This window comes from Cygnus atratus, chromosome 3 (genome assembly GCF_013377495.2).
Source record: "Cygnus atratus isolate AKBS03 ecotype Queensland, Australia chromosome 3, CAtr_DNAZoo_HiC_assembly, whole genome shotgun sequence".
Classification (NCBI taxonomy): domain Eukaryota; kingdom Metazoa; phylum Chordata; class Aves; order Anseriformes; family Anatidae; genus Cygnus; species Cygnus atratus.
The window spans coordinates 99,748,639-99,765,273 of record NC_066364.1 but is presented as its reverse complement, the minus strand read 5'-3'; the positions used below and the strand labels follow the sequence as shown (position 1 = coordinate 99,765,273).

General features: G+C 45.0%; 1 protein-coding gene across 1 annotated transcript in view; it reads left to right on the top strand.

Annotated features, from left to right (window-relative positions):
- Nucleotides 1-9,609: 9,609 nt before the first annotated feature.
- TGFB2 (transforming growth factor beta 2) overlaps nt 9,610-16,635 on the top strand; it is a 73,159-nt gene continuing 66,133 nt past the window's right edge. Inside the window, exon 1 of the mRNA XM_035557605.2 lies at nt 9,610-10,836. Coding sequence (XP_035413498.1) covers nt 10,494-10,836 — 343 coding nt within the window. The 5' untranslated portion in view covers nt 9,610-10,493. The remainder of the gene's footprint in view (nt 10,837-16,635) is intronic.

Here is a 16,635-nt window from a genome sequence, read left to right as displayed (position 1 = left end):
GCTGGCTCAGTAGCTGTCTTCAGGGAGGAAGGCAGAAGACATCTGGCACAGCACACTGCACAACTTAAAATGACAAACTCCTCATTCTTATGAAATGAGTCCTGGCTTAGTTAATATCCACACAGAGCAGTCATCAATGTTGCTTACTTCCAGCCTCTGCAAATTGCTCAATGATTTCTTCAAGACCTTGCTGAGGTAAGGAGTAAGAGGGGCCAGGAGAAGGCTTTAAATATTGAAGTCCCTTAAGCTTTTATTAAATAGATAGGATCCTACTGCTAAATAAAATGCTAAACATATTCTAGGACCTCAATGACAGGCACAGGAGACAGGGCAAATGCTTGGTTAACAGATTGTCAATTTCCTTCACTGTTATCCTTAAAGCAAAGGCTTTTAGTCTCTGTCAGTATGTAAACCTCAAAGGTTTCACCTCTGTAGATGATCTAGTAGATAAGGGCTTTTCCTTAATCATTCTTTTTTACACACAGAGTGGCCAATACTTCTTAGAAAAAACACTGTTTTCAAATGCATCTTTTTAATTGCTTTTCTCTCTTAAGGGATGTTGAAATAAGACTTATATTGAACTGAACGGTTTCAGCACTTGCTGAAAGATGCTTGTGTTGGTGCGATGCTTCATCCTTTGGAATGATTTCCTTTTGTTTAAACCCACGTGTTTAATCTCTCAGGTATCAAATTTTGAAACGAGTCAGGACACTTTTTTCAAGCCTTCAGATGTGACGTCACAAACACAGATTTCTTCCAAGAAGCACTTTGGAAGATTATTTTAGGAGTACTCATTAGAAGTATTATTTCTTCATAGTGCTTCAATTTTCGATAGCCCATCCTCTCATGCCAGTGAGTGAACTTCTCAAGCATTATTTTGTAACATTTTCTTCAGGTTTCTTAATTGTTTTCAATATATGTTGTTAATTGTGAACCAGGATCAGACTTGCATTCAGGCTTGATACCACTACAGTTTCTTGCAGACAAATATTCTCAGAAATAGTTAAATAATTAATAAAAATAGTTCACTTTAAAAAAAAGTTAACACTGGTTACGCTTCTCATCAGAAACTTAGTGCGTAGTTTAGAAATGGTTGATCATAAAACATGCTGATGTACTTACTAATCATGTCTTTAAATCGCATATTAAAGATGTGGGATCACTAGTAGAGGGTAGCATAGGGTTGTTTGCTGTAGTTTAAAAACCTATTAACATATTTGAATATTGAAATACTTGGAGTTTCCAATAGCCGTTCCTGAGCCCTTTATAAACTATATTTATGAATGTAATCCTGGAGATTATGACTGAGGGCCCTTGGCTATAGAGTCACTTTGTTGCTTTTAACTTTGTTTTTCTATCCCAGTCAGGAAGAACATTCCCATTCTTGTTCAGAACAGAAGCAAACGTAAGAATTGCTTGATCCATGCAAAATGGTAGTGAAAAGCTTTCTAGTTTGTGGATGTTTATGATTTACTTTGAATATTTACTGCATTGACTTTCTCATTGTCTACAATCTATTTAAAGAGGATTTTCTTTGTTTTTCAAGTGATCTGTAAATTGCAAATCTTGTTGACACTGATGTATTGGAGTGGGAAGCTGCTGACAGAAATACAGGTAGTGAGCATTTCTGGGCTTTATTTCCACCTCTGCAGCTTCCTAACAGTGTTCTTTTGAGGCAGCCTTATATTGAGTGCCCTGTGTTCAGGGACAGATACTGGTGTGCATCCATTTCAGAAAGCGTGCCTAAAGTTGGGCTTCTGAATGAAAACCCTCACTAGAGGGTTGGGTACCACAACTTACTCTTCTTTGTAATTGAGAATTTGACATACCTGCACATACCATACATGCAGTCGCCACCTTGCAGTGCTGCTTTGGAGATCAAGGGTGATCAAAATCATGTTGTTAACATGTTGTTAGCAACCTACACAATGGTGAAAAGACTTTCTAATTTATAATTCCTGTGAGTTTCAAAAGAGCTTACAGTTCAAAAGTAACAGATGTCACAGCTATGCATTGGTGACAAGTGTGTTTTTGCATACTGTTTTTTTTAGGTGATTGAAATACTTGACAATACCTGCTGAAATTTTCTTGGTTATGTGCTTATGAAAGAAATATATTTTTATTAAAAAAATACTTCATAAAATTCTCAAGTGGGTGTTACTTCATGACAGAGAGACAATGAAGATTTTTCAGAACCTTTGGGGCTCCTTACTCTGCCAGACAATGTATTAGACCTAAGTATAAATATACTTCCAGTAAAACAATTGAACAAACAAATCCAGCTCATGGGGTTAATACATTGCCATTCATTGTGCAGATTTTGTTAGCAAAGGGACTAGGCCTTGCAAGACATTGAACACCTTTCTGACACTGTCTTAGTGCAAACGCGTTAGGCCAAGACTGCCTGTACCACTGCTGTTTTTTGTTAATTAATCTTATTTTTTTAACTGTTGGAGCAATTATTACAATCTTGTGTGTTATTGTCTAGAATTAAAGTAGAAGTGAAATAACTTTTATGTGAAGAAGGTAGTTCAAGTAAGAAGGGAAATGAGTTACCTCTGCGTCTTCCTGTAACATCAATATTGCACTTAACCAGAGACAGACCATTGTCTTTGTTTCTCATTCACTTCAGTTACTGTTGGAGCATAATGCTGGACCATCTGCCTTATGACAAGTTGTTTTTTTTTGTTGCTTTTTTTTTTGTACTACAGAACTAAGTTTGGTTTCTTGTTCCAGTGGTGCTTTGCATGCTGTCTATGTATGCTGCTGTTTTAAGATAGTTGTCACAAAAATGCCACCATTATTTGAGGTTAGTAATCAAGATGACCTGCCAAACTAGTGATAAATCTGTATCCAAGTAGTATATAATTCTTTCCTTCCTTATGCGTTGTGCTGCCCGCATGCAGACAGCTTGCTGGTGACCTGCTGGATTTGGCCTCTGAAGGTCAAAGGCAGGGAACCTGTTTGAAGCCTTGGTAATTCAGGAAGCAATGTAACAAACCGTGAGGCAATGAGGAGTGCCTGCGAGGGTCACCCGTGGATATGGCCTTGTGGACCAAGTGAAATGTACTGAAGTAATGTACCTACCTACTCTGGGTGTGTTTCTGTACTCCCTTGTACACGTCACTGACTTTATACTCTTGTTATTCATGAAGGAAATTTGGCTAAAACAGTTATGGCATTTATCAATAATAACTGAGAACTTAGTGCCCCAAACCTGCTAATGTTATAAGTGGAAAAGAGCCTTCTGTTTCATGTTTTATTCCTAATGGTTCTTCCCAATACTGGTAGGAGGGTAATTGGTTAAGAGTAAAATTAATCAGTCTGTGGACTCGGGTCCTTTATTTGAGTTGTTACTGGGTCTCACAGCTGCATTATTGGCTTGTGTGTGCATTTTTTTTTTTTAAGCACTGATTTACCTGTTAATGAGGTGGGTGTTCAAACAACACTTACATTTGTGAAAGTAGGCATTTTAGCTGTCAGCCTGTATCCATGACAGAGAAATTTGGAAGTTGATGTCCAAAGGACAGATCGTCCTCTGACATAGTTAATGGTTATAATTCTCCTGCTCTTGATACCAGTTGTTCTTAAATCTTGTCTGCACAATGCCATTCTTTCCCTTCTTAGAAGGGGTGTGTCACAAACCCCTCCTCTTGAGGTATACTGCAGGAGGGCTGCCACATTCAGCCCTGGGCTGGCAGATGTGCATCTGTTTGAGCATTTGCATAAATCTGATAGCCTGATGGGTCTGCAGCACCTCAGATGGGAAAGAAAGCTGTAGGTGATGTTCTTTGCCTACTGAGGTAGCGTAAAATGCTGCAGAGCAAAGTAAAGGAAGGATGTGTTATGTAATGCAGGATGGGAAAGGAGACTTCTACAATGAAAAAATCACAAGCTAAGGTTGCCAATTTTTCCAGTATTTGGTACCTCTAAAGAGCAGCCCTCAGGATAATGTAAATATGTCAGCTTCGTGTAGCCTTCTGCTATAGGGAGATGAATCCCAACTGAACTGAAATGAAGCCACTCAAGAATATTGTTTTCATTGGTTTAGGTAGCCAGGCATAGAAAGCAGGTTTAAAAATGTGTGAGACTGGGAGAAGAAGGGAGAGAGGCAATACAAAAAGACTTTCTCCAGAACTAGTTTTGTGAGTGCAGCAGAAAACCTTAACAGTGCATGTGTGTTGTTTTTTTTCCCCTGGGGTAATATGAAACAAAGCACTGCATTCTGTAAACTCATGGGGATTATCTCAAATGTGTGTTGCTTAAAAACATTAGGAAAAACATTTCTGAAGCTGCATAAACTCACTAAAGCTTTCCTTCTATGTGGACTTCATCAGCAGCTTGCGAAGAAGCCAGGACTCCAGTCCCCAGGCTGTCTGGCTTTTTATGGGTTAAAATATTGCATTATTGGCTGGCCCATTTTTTGAATTTGCTGCCAATTAATCTTGCTCTATACGTAATCTTCTTAAACCTCTGTAGTGCAATGTGGATGCGTATTCTAACTTGAGTTGCATAACTTTAATTTCCTGAAATAAACTCCAGTAGATGCTCTGTTAGGAATATAGTATTTGTAGGTATCATTTGTATGTTACTTATTGGGGCATAACCCAAATCATCATGGAGTGGTTCAGAAATAGCATGCAACAGCCGTAATACTGAGGAAGAGATGTAGGTCAGGGGTTCAAACACAGAGATTAAAGGGATGACTTCTACCCTACTGTCTTTACTTTGTCATGCTTGCTGTAAGTAGATCCCTGCGCTTGCATTTCTCTCCCTTTTATTTTTTATTTTTAGTTAGAAAACCTGATCATTTTCCTCTGCTGATACTTACAGTAGAAATCTTACTGACTTTAGTGGAAACAGGATTTCCTGTGGTGATTAAAACTACAGCTGCTAGGATTAAGGAAGGCCTTTTTTTTTTTTTTTTTGGTTGTACATACACTAAAACTGGAAAGATACAGAGAAGATTAGTGTGGTAACCCCAGGGCTGACAAGCAGATTTGGAAAAGAACATGAGAGGATCAAACTGGGAGGTGTAACCATGGGGGAACTTCTCTGGCATTCACGAAATTCTTATCAAGGCTTCAGTCTTAACTAATTTGAAGATGGGAATTGGATGTTAGAAGAAGGAATGCCTTTGAATGCAGCACCGATGTGTGTGTTCAACCTTTTTTTTAAAAAAAAATAAATTATATTTCAGGATAGGAATTTTAGACAATTGATTATGGTGTTGATTTCCCTCATGTCCTGCAGTACTCTTTGGAGAGCGTGGGCAACTTTACAACAGGGGAGCTATTTTCTGGGATGTCACATCCAAGCTCCATAAGATGGGTAGTAACTGTAGCAATGAAATGCAGACTAATGGTATGGTCATGTTCCTTTCTGTTTGCAGAATTCTTGTACTTTTGCAGGAGAGTTATTCTAAGGGCCAGCTATAATATCTCAGTACCTCCTGAACGTTCCCCTTTCCTGTAAAATCTAGTAATATTGGCTTGAGGTGTCTTGGGATCGTGATCCTGTCTGATGTTTTCGTAGTAGCATTTAGATGTATTTTATTAAGGTACAGTTCTAAATACAGACTGCACACTGCCTTGTGGACATTACTGCTTGCAGTAATACGGTGTTCTCACTTGGTGGTGGAGGGGGTGGCATTCCACAGGATCCCAGAAGAGCCTCCTGAATGGCTTTCTGGGCCATATCCTGTTGACAGTTCTCTTGTGGTCTTTTCCACTGAGCTTACTGACTCCGTTTGCGGGAATGAGAACTTTTGTGTATGGATGTATTCCACTTTAATTTAATATATATACATACATATCAGAAACATACCTTCGATTTGCAAGTTGGCAAGTAGTTACACATGCATGTGTATATATGGATAGCAGTCTTGCGTGTTAAACAGTGTGTTATATAAAGTAGCCATTATCTTCTGGAACATGAGCGTTGCAGAAGGGGGCTGGAGTTATGTGAAATGCAATCCTCGCGGCAGTGGGGCTGCTTGTATTAGTAAGGTCAGCAGGATTTGCTCTCAAAATTCATATAGGCATTACTGCGCACACTAATGAAATGTACAGTACAGAATTGTGGACTTGTACTTCAGTAAAGATAATAAACAGAAAAATCTAGAGGGTTATTATGGTGTATATATTAAAATTTTCCATTATTTGTCATCTCCTTTTTGCCTTACCTTTATTAGGTGCCACCTCAGCTCTACAAGTTGAACCTTCTTACGCGTGCTGTTATAAAAAGGAGAATTCAAAAGTTTTTGCCTAGCACCCCGCATCAGAATAGCTGAGATTCTGCATGACCACAGCAACTGCTGCTGATTTCTGTGCGTGCCACAAAGCATTAATTGTGCAAGCATCCTACAGTCGTCATCAGTGTGCGAGTTTACAAAAGTCACCTCTTAACTTTTAAAAGTTATTCCTCTTCCAACAGTGTTCTTTAGTGTATGAAATGTGGCCAGTCACCTTACTTAATGACCTGGTCGTCAGCAGTTTTAGAAAGATTATTGCCTTTGTGTTTCACACAGCACATTTGCGTATAACCAAAACAATCTAAAAAGAAACCACAAATTGTAAAATCCTGACCACATAATTTTTAAGTTAATAGGAAACATGAAACTTTTAAGTTTAGTGAAGTAACTTTCCAGGTGTCCCTGTTTTTCTAATAAACAGTTACTGTTTATTAAAAAAAAAAAAATCAATATATAAAAAGACAGTATTGTATTGAATTAAAAGCTCTAGAACAGATGAGTTCTGTTCTTTCCCTGTGTAAATGCTAAGGGCTAGTTCCTGCTTTCTGACTTACAAAGCTCCCACTGACAACAGCCACACAGGATAAGTCCATTTCATAGAGGTAGAGAGAATGGGTAAGTGCAGGTTTAGTTCAGCTTTAGTGCCTAGTAATCCCAACAGCTTTTGAAGCTAACGGGTGCTTATTAAATACAAACTGGTTTGAAATGGATAAAAATAAACAGCGTTTCACAATAAAATACAAAGTTGTAATTAGGATGTCTTTTGACAGATATATGAAGCTTAAAGGTAGAAAGTGGAAGCTGAATTACCTGTGGAGAAGGGCACGTGATTATTAAATTCTGGTGATATGGCTTTGTCCAGCTTTGAAGAGTGCATGTAGTTTCGCTCGGTAATTGTTGATAGTCTCTTCTGTGTAATGCTTCCTTTAGTGAGGTAAAGCTGTCACCCATTTAGAGGCTGGTACCCTGGGGAGGGGGGGCGGGGGAGAGACAAATACGTGCAGGGGAGAGATTTGGAAGTGAGATCAGATAAGTCATGGTGTGTATATCGTGATGTATATGTTCCAGATATTTTCCATTTGCAAAATGGAAAGTCGGTGTTTACGGACACCGATGTGCATTTTAATGATTTGGTGAGTAGGTAGGTGTCCTTTCCTGGGGCGAATCAGAGCAGCTCAAGCATGTGCGATGGGCCAGCTGCAGCTGTTGGGGATTTAGCTCAAGTGGCCAGGGCTTTCGTAACAGAAAAGCCAAAGCCTGTCTGTGCCGCTGCTCCCAGGAAGTTCTGCGTGGCGAAAACATCACCATGGTGATACCAGAAAGTTGTAGGGAATTCAGCTTTGTTGCAGTGGTGAGGCAAAACTGAGATCTGAACCCATGTAAACCTGACACCCCGTGTCACATTGAGAGGGTCAGAAATAGAAGCAAATGGGCCACCTCGAATGCAAACAAAACAGACGGGTTTCAGACTGGCTAAGAAAAAAAAAAAAGTTTCTGAGGAAACATTGCCGAATCAGAAGGAATCTCAGCAGCATTCAAAACCTAGTCAGCCTGGTATGCTGTCAGCCTGAAGGCATCTCTGGTGACTTCTGCAGAGGGTTCCTCTGGAGCTTGGGCCTCCAGCACCTGTGGATGGGGGCCACAGGGGACCTACGGGGCTGCTTCTTGCAAAAGAGAAGGCTATGTGTGTGTGTTTGGTTTTCTCCAAATTGGAACAAATGCAAGAATCTGGGGGGATCTGGCAGGGCAGGAGGGTGTCGAGCACTGTCCCCAGGGCTGCCCTGAAGCCCCTAAGGCAAGCGCTGGGCAGTGCATTTACAGCAGCCAAGTGTTGTTACTGGGCCATGGGGTTAGAGCAAGGTGTTTCTCCATGGGTTCTGCTGGAGCTTTTGGAGGAAATAACTCAATAAGCCTTTGCTTTAGAAGTATTTGCAGTTGAGGCACCTCATGCTACAGCGCTGGTTCTTCAGCTGAGCAGTAAAGTCAGCGGAGCTGTGAGATGTAACAGCTCAAGGAACTGTCCCCTCGGTTTTATACAGGTGTGTTGCAGAAGTGAAACCAGCTGAGTCTACATGTTGAGATTGCTTATTTATTTGAGTAATTCTGGAAATGTTGCCATTTCTTTCACTGCAGCTGTGTTTTTGAGGTCAGTAGGAGCAGGACATTGACATGCACAGCAGTAAAAATGTGATGTTGTGGCACAGACGTTTAATCTGGCCTTGGAGGAATTTGTGGACTTAGGCAGAAAGCACCCTTAGCTCTTGGACTGGGGAGGGTGCAGCCTTGGTTGTGCCCACAGTGCCATACACACCCACCTACTTCCAAAGGATGAGGAGAAAGTTTACTTCTAAAAACTGTGCGTGTGCACACTACTTGTACATATATATCCTCAGCTCCTTTGTCTCTCCGCATCTCTTCCTTGCAGCTTGGCAGCATTGGCAGGACTCCTCCGTGGGGGAATCCTGCACAACGCAAGCAGCACACAGCGGCGCTGTGACCTCCCCAGCCCGTGGCTGCCATGGTTTGGAGGAAGCCCTTTTCTGTGCAGATGCACCAAGAAGGAAGAAGAACCTTAATTCAGAGGGGGCTTTGGGGACAGAAGGGGTGAGGGGGAAGGAAAAGGCTACTTCATCATTTTACAAAGTTAACGCTGATGTACAGGGCTGATAAATGGGCTGTGAAAGAGCTTTGCGGCACAAAGTTGTGGGACGTGTAGCGGCCCCTGGAATGATGGCTCCAGGGAATGATGTCTCCAGGGCAGGGTGCAGCCGTCCTCCCGAGGTCACAGCACCAGCCCCCGGCTGCCTGCACGGCCCGAGCCTGCGATGTTCGCTGCGGCCGAAGGAGGCAGCGGAAAAAGCTGAATTACGGAGACAGCCCGAGGGTGCGGGGCTCCAGAGCTCCTGTCAAGTGCGGGCGAGGAGGTACGAGCACGCCTCGGGCAGGAGCGGAGACCTCGGGGAAGGAGCAAATGCTGCTCGTCCCTCCCTGCCGGGCGCGGGGCAGCGAACGTGCTGGGAAGGGAAGGGGCAGAGCCGGGGGGGGACACTCCGAGGCGCTCCCTGCCCTCTGCCCGAGCTCCCACCCGGCTCGGTTCCTCCCCTGGAGCAGCGCAGCCGCTCGGCCCGAAGTAATACCGGGCGCAGGCAGCCTCAGAGCCTTCCCTTTTAAATAGGAGGGGGGGAGAGAGCCGGGGCGGCGGGGTACCCCCCGCGGGGGGGAGGCGGCGGCGGCGGGCGGCGGCGCCCCGGGCTGGCTCCCCGCGGCCCCACCACGTCACCCCGCGGCGGGGCGAGCGGCGGGGCGGGGCGGCCCTATAAAGGGCCCTATAAAGGGCCGCGTCCCCACGCGGCCGCGATGCTGGCTGCCGCCACCCGTCCCCTCCTCGCCGGGAGCGCCGCGGCCGGGGGGCGCCGGGGGGGGAGCCGCCGGGGGGGGGGGCAGCGGCGCGGCGCGGCCCCGGGACGCTGCTGCCGGGGAGGCGGCGGCGGCGCTGCCTGGCGGAGCGCGGCGGAAGGAGGAGGAAGAGGAGGGAGCTGCGAAAAACGCGCAGCGGCCCGGGCGGGGGTGGGTCGGTGCATGCGGCGCGGGGCGCAGGCAGCAGCCGGCGGGAGGCGGGCGGCCGGGGCAGGAGCCGCAGCAGCAGCAGCAGCAGCAGCAGCAGCAGCACCGCTCGCTGCCGGGGCCCGGGGCTGCGCGCCGCCGGCCGCACACGTGCGCGCCTCCCCCGGTGCCGCAGCGCCCTGCCGTACCCATCACTTCTTTCTTCCCTCCTTCCCTCCCTCCCTACTTCCCTCCTCTTTTTTTTTTTTTTTTTTTTTTTTTTGGTGGCTGTGTGCGTTTTCCACCCTGCTCCGCCAGCTCGCTGAGAACAGCCTCTTTTCCGACTTACGCGACTCGCGGGTTTGTTTATCGGTTTGTTCCCCCCACACACACCCCGTCTTATTCTATTTTATTTTTTCGCCCCTCCGAATTTCATCCAGTTGTAGCTCCTTTTTTGTATTATTATTGTTTGTTTTTTTTTTTTGTGATTTTTTTTTTCACTGACGCCTCCTGTGCGTTTTTCGATCGCAAGCCGTCCTTGCGGTCCGGTTTTTAACTGCATTTTGTCTGCAGATCTTCCCTTTGTTTGCACACATCCCCTTGATATTTTTTAATATTTGTTTTCCCTTCGTTGTTGTTGTTGTTCGTTGTTAAAGTCACTCTTTTTTTTGGGGGGCGCTGTATTTAAACACTTAAAATGCACTGCTATCTCCTGAGCGTGTTTCTCACCCTGGATCTGGCCACCGTGGCTCTCAGCCTGTCTACCTGCAGCACCCTCGACATGGATCAGTTTATGCGCAAGAGGATCGAGGCGATCCGGGGGCAGATCCTGAGCAAACTGAAGCTCACCAGCCCCCCGGACGAGTACCCCGAGCCCGAGGAGGTGCCCCCGGAGGTCATCTCCATCTACAACAGCACCAGGGACCTGCTGCAAGAGAAAGCCAACCACAGAGCCGCCACTTGCGAAAGGGAGAGGAGCGACGAGGAGTATTATGCCAAAGAAGTTTACAAAATAGACATGCAGCCTTTTTACCCTGAAAGTAAGTCTTCTGTGTTTGTGCATGTGTGTGTAGTTTTGCCCCCGAGGCTTGGCAGTGCCCACCGCCTTGAAATACCAGCCCTGTGCATCGTATTCTTCCTTTTCTGCTCCAGTCCTCAGCGTCTTAGATGGTTGCTTATAGGGTTTCTTTTAGGTGGGGGGGATATGTATGTGAACGGTGTGGGGGGCTCAGCTGCCCCCAGACTGACGGGGTTTCGGACCCCCTCGGGTCACCTAGGAGCCCCGCAGGGTGCCTGCACTGCCCACCGCCACCTACCTGAGCACGGCTGCCCCCCGCCTGGGATCCCGCTCCCTCCCCAGCACCGGCTCAGCTCCCCTGCGGCCCCGTGTGCAGCCTCCGAAAAGAGCCAATATCTTTCCACTGCTGTTGTTTCCCTTGGAGTGTCTGGATTGGGCAGGTTTCCATCTCTCCATAACTGAAAAGAAAAGGAGGTCTAGAAAAAAAAAAAAAACAGAAAAAAAAATCAGTGCCGGCTTCCCTTCCCTTCTCTCTGCACCCCTCCGGCACATTGTCCTGCAGACGCTGTGCAGATCAGTACTCGGGGAGGACGGAGGCACAGACATCCTCTCTCCTCTTCCAGCTGTAACTAGCTGCCCAGTTCAGTTCATGGGCGCTTTCATTTCAGGTACAGGAAAAGTTTTCCCTTCTGGTTAGCCTCGGTTCTTGGAACCTGTCTCAGCCCGTCTGCCTTTTTGCTGTTATTAATGACTTTCTGATGATCCACGCCACGTTCTGCACAGCAGAAGGGTACAAATGCTCCGTGCTGACCAAATCCACTTAGCGTGATTAATAATAATAATGACGTGTCTTTTTGTTTTGGTAGTGAAGTTTAAGTGTACAGGGGAAAAAAGAAAAAAAAAAGAAAAAGCACCGCACTCCCTTAAAAGAATCTAGATCATCATCATACCGAAGAAAGTGAAATACCAGAAGCAGAAAATAACTCCACCGTTCGCGTATCCAAAGTCGAGCCCGTACTCTTTTCATTTCGTTCCCTTCCCTCTCTCTTCCCTCCCCCGCCACTTGATGCCCTATATACTTACTGTCTGGTTTTGAAAAGCACGTACCTCTTGCTTAAATAGATAATGCAGCCATCTTGGTAACTTTATCTTAGAGTTTCTAATTGCATTTTCTCCTATTTATTTTTAGTTTAGCAAGTTGTAGCTCTGGGGCTTGCTCTGTCTTGCATGTGAGAGTCCCAGGATGCCAGCCAAGGTATCTGAACCCCACGCTCGGTGCAGCTGCCTCCCTTTCTCCCTTTATTGTTAAATGACAGCATCAGGTACAGGACACCCTGGCAGTCAGAGCCATTTTATTATTGTAATTATGGCACCATCCCTAATAGCCACGATAAATACACTCCACCCTTGTTACCCTGAGGGAAGAAATACTTTTTCAAAAAAATGTCTATTTGGAGCCAAGTGGGTATGAGCAAGGAGGCTCCATGTAATTCACAGCAATAGCGAGAACACAGAAACTGTGTCAGTTTTCTACTAGAGCATGCAGTAGGGTTTTGCTGGTGTAAGTCAGTGCTCTTGGTTTGGGACCTACCAGGTCATGTCCCAAGCAGAGTGATGAGCACCTCTGAGCAAAGGTTAGGGAGGCCGGTAGCGGTGGAATTGACCCTGTGGCTGTAGCTGAAGGTAAAACGCCTCAGTCCTGACCACACATCCGTCCTTTTCCCTGGCGTGAGCAACCAGCAGAGAATTGGTAGTTCGAAATACAGCCACAGACTTTCCAGAAAATTAAAATATCTGTGGTGTGTGACTTGGATGGCACTGACAAAAGAGGATCTATTTTTAAAACCTCGGCAGAGGCCAGATTTGTGCTGAAGGATCGATCGAGGCTTTGGAAGAGGAAGGGAGATTGCAGGTATCTACCAACAGAGTGCATCACAAGTTTGGGATCAGAGGGCCCTGCAGCAGCCGATCCAGTACTACTGTGCAAGTGCTGTTGCGAACATCAGAGTAAGTAGGTTAACTGTTTTTCCACTGCTCTCTAGTTATACTGGACAGAGTGAACCTTTCCAAAAAAGACAGCAAGGAAGAAATCGCTCCACCATATTTTAAAGGAAGATCTTGAAAGCACAGCTCTGGCGGCCCTGGGTGCTCCCTGTGAGGCGTCTCAGAGTGGATTTTCTTAACTCTGCAGCTTCTGCTGCACTTGGGGGAGAAGGGGATCAGCACGGACGCGCTGGAGGTCACAAGCTGCTGGGAGGAAGGCATGGGAAAGATCAGTGGTTCAGTTCTTACCACAAGTTGTTAGCGTTCAGCAACTGACTACAACCCAAGTATTACAAATATGCTCTAATTATACTCATAGTCAGCAATATATCACTACAGATTGCTGATAGGTCTTTGTGGGGCATTTTATAAAGTTCAGACTAAATATTTTTAGCAATGAGGAGATTTAAAAGGAAAACTATAAGAGATATTGTATATACCCTAAGGCATATTTTGTCTTAAATATTATCCTTGGCCAACTGTACTGTATAAATACAGTAAATATGAATAGAACTGGCAAGGTGCCAATCTCCCGGGATGAATTTTAGTCAAGAAGGTATTTATGGGATATAAATAATACTGTGTCAACATTTAAAGAAGGGATCTGATTAGTTTTGAATTTATTCATATTAATCTTTTCACATGCTGTTAGTTTAAGACTCAAAGTAGAGTTATGCTAAGGTTTACTGATAATTTGCACTGAGGAAGTAAGGGGGCATCTGGCATCTGGCTTGACAGTCCACTTGAGGTTAAAGACACATCTAGTGTGGAAATACATGTGGAAATTCAGCAATGTGGGGACTACCGGACCCAAAGCCAACTGATGTTAAAAGCGGTGGCAGAAAAAATACTATAAAGAGGTTGCGAAAAACTCAAAGGTTTTTGTTTGTGAAGCATGCCTGCATGTGTTGTGCTTGCGACAACGTGGATTAGAGTCTGGGAGTTTAAATCTCTCCCAAGACCGGTTGGCAGCCAGAGGTCAAGTCATGTTAGAAGTTTTGTTATTTATCAGTTCCTCATTGATCATCTGGGGCCTGATATTTAACCTAATTATTGATTCGAGGCTGAATAATCATCATTGCACTGAAAATAAACAGACATTTAATGCCAGCACAGTTATGTATTACAAATTGCATTACTAGTGCATACCTGGGACACTAAAGAAAAAGAGGCAACACGTGTATGCAGGGGGTGGGGCCCAATTCTGTAGTTTTTATTTAGGGCAAGTTTTATCACAGTCAATGAGTTGGTCATTACTGATGGCTTAAGCCTCAATCAGGTATATTTTCAATGTTCTGCATGGTGGGAGATGGGTCTGTCAGGACTCAGTAGCCCAAGAAATCCCAGTTCTTCTGGGCTTGGTCCTGGTTTTGCATGGATTTTGAACTGTGTTAGCATGCAGTTGCCTCCCCAGGTTCCCGCCTGAGGTTGGTGGTAGGATTTGTCATTTCAGGAGCTTGGTGCCATGAATATTGCTTTACATAGACTGTCATTCTCCTGAGCGTTCACCTAATGAAAGACAACATTATAAACTGACTGGGCACAATGACATGCTTCTACTTTATCAACAAGGACTCAATTTACCAGTAATTATATGTATGTGGGCTCCTTGTCTGCAGGGTACAAGAGCTGCTGGTGCAGGAGCAGCTCTGGCCTCCCAGCACCACCATCATCATCACCATGACATGAACAGCTACAACTGTGGAGCTCACGTGTGTTTGCTTTTAGCAGAACAGAGAACTTAATCTTTCAGGATTTCCTATATTGTTAATGATATGGGAAGGGTCTCAGGAGGAGCACTGTAGTTTAAAACCTTCGAGCTGTGCTGACTCCATGGTAGGGCTCTGGAGCACCTCTTTGTAGGATACCTACTGCACGTTCACCAGGCTTGCTGTCATTTTCACAGAGGACCTGAAGCAATGTGAGGGCTTCCCTGAGGAGAGACGTGGGAGGAACAGTTCCTTGTTCGTGAATGGCACTTATTACAGTCTTCCTATGTGGGGATGTAGAAAACAGGAAATTGCAGATGGCTTTAAAAAGAGGCAGGGTTATTTTCTGGACAGTAGTCATCTACATGCTAAGGGGGATAATAAAATAACATGCTCTGGTGTGCTAACCAAGTACAGCCGAAATCAAAGGGAGCTCTCTTCTTCAACTCCCACTCGTATCAAGCAGATGGTTGGGTGCAGTGTGTGTTTCCTGGCTGCCTTCTGAATCATCAGTTACTTGCTGGGAGAGGGGGAGGTCATGGTCTGGCACGGTAAATCCACCTCACTGCATTTCTTCTGGAGGAGGAAGCCTACACCTACAGAAATGCGAAAGACCTATGTCCCTCTTTTAGCTCCCACTACTGAAAGTTGAGAAGACCTACAAGACAAACATAGAGCTGTCGTCCAAAACTGTTTTCACAGCCCTCCTTGGTTTTTATCTCTAGTGTCTGCTTTAAAGAGACACTTCTACCCTGTCATTTGTTGAGTGAAAAGGTTAGATGAGTATTGCTGCCCCTGCTGCCCCCAGCCTGTTGGTGGTGTTAGAGTTCTGCAGTACCAGAGACCTATCTGGAAATGTGTATTTGTCTTCTGATGCTTCGTGAAGCCCTCCCACAAATAATGGAGCTCAGGGCTGGAGATCTGCTGGGAATGCCCAGTGCTGGTGCTGCTCTTGCTGGCTCTGCTTGACTGTAGGACAGGGTGGGAATAGGCAATTGTGCAAAAACAACAGAGCACCATCTTAATCTTCATCAGCTGCTGGTTTTACCCGAACTCATCCTTGGTGCACAGCATCAGAACAACAGTGGTCTTTTGCATGATTGCATTATTTTGAAGTTGTAACTTCCAGGGTATTTCTGTGAGTTTGAGGTTCTTGCTTGCAAAATTGTGGAGCAAAAAGATGGATGAGGACTCTGTGCTGTTGTCCTTAGTGAACTTCTTCAGCAAGGTGCTGAAACATGCAGAGCTTCACATGCATGAATGGACTCATTAACACTAAGGTTATGTGCGTGCCTAATTAGCTTCCTGAACTGGGGCCCAGTTTACGGGGGATGAGGAAAGTCAGACAGCTCAAATCCCTCTTACTTCTTTGAAATCTGTCATTTAGGCATCAGAGCCCAGTCAGGAGGATATACGGTACAAGGTTTTTCATAGAGGAAAGAAAAGGCTCTTCAGTAGACCTGTGATCCTGAAAAGGCCTTCCCCTGTTGGGCAGCTGGCCACTTCTGCCTTTGAAGGGTCTCTGCTAGGCTGCTCCTGTTCTGCAGATGAAGAAGAAAAGCCCAGCGTATTGTGACAAAACAAGTCATTAGTCAAGGTACAAGCGTTTCCATTCCTGTTGTGAAACCACATGCTGCACGTTTTTGAGCAGGCAGCTTTTGGCTGAAGAATGATGCACTCCCCAGGTATTACTTAATGCAGTGTTGTGCTGTGGAAGTTTCAGCTGATTTGTTTAGGCTGAATTTTTTGTTTTGGTCATTTGTTTAGAGGAAGTTTGCATTTTGCCTTCCACCCCAGGCTGTTTGTTTCTTTTTTGGTCTGTGCTATTGACTGATGCCTAGCTCTCTCATTGCTGGCAGTTGGCTTCCCATAGCAGACCATCCAGAGCAGCTATGGTTCTTCTTGAAATGCCTCCCCCATGCTTGTCTTCACTGTCCTTGCTGCTGTTTTGTGACTGCAGCTGGGTGCCGAGTCATACAAGAAATACTGCTGAAGGGTGTAGAGGAGAAACTCGAAGATTCGTCTGTGACAACAGGATGAGGAGTTGAAGAAACTTAGCATGAAGGATT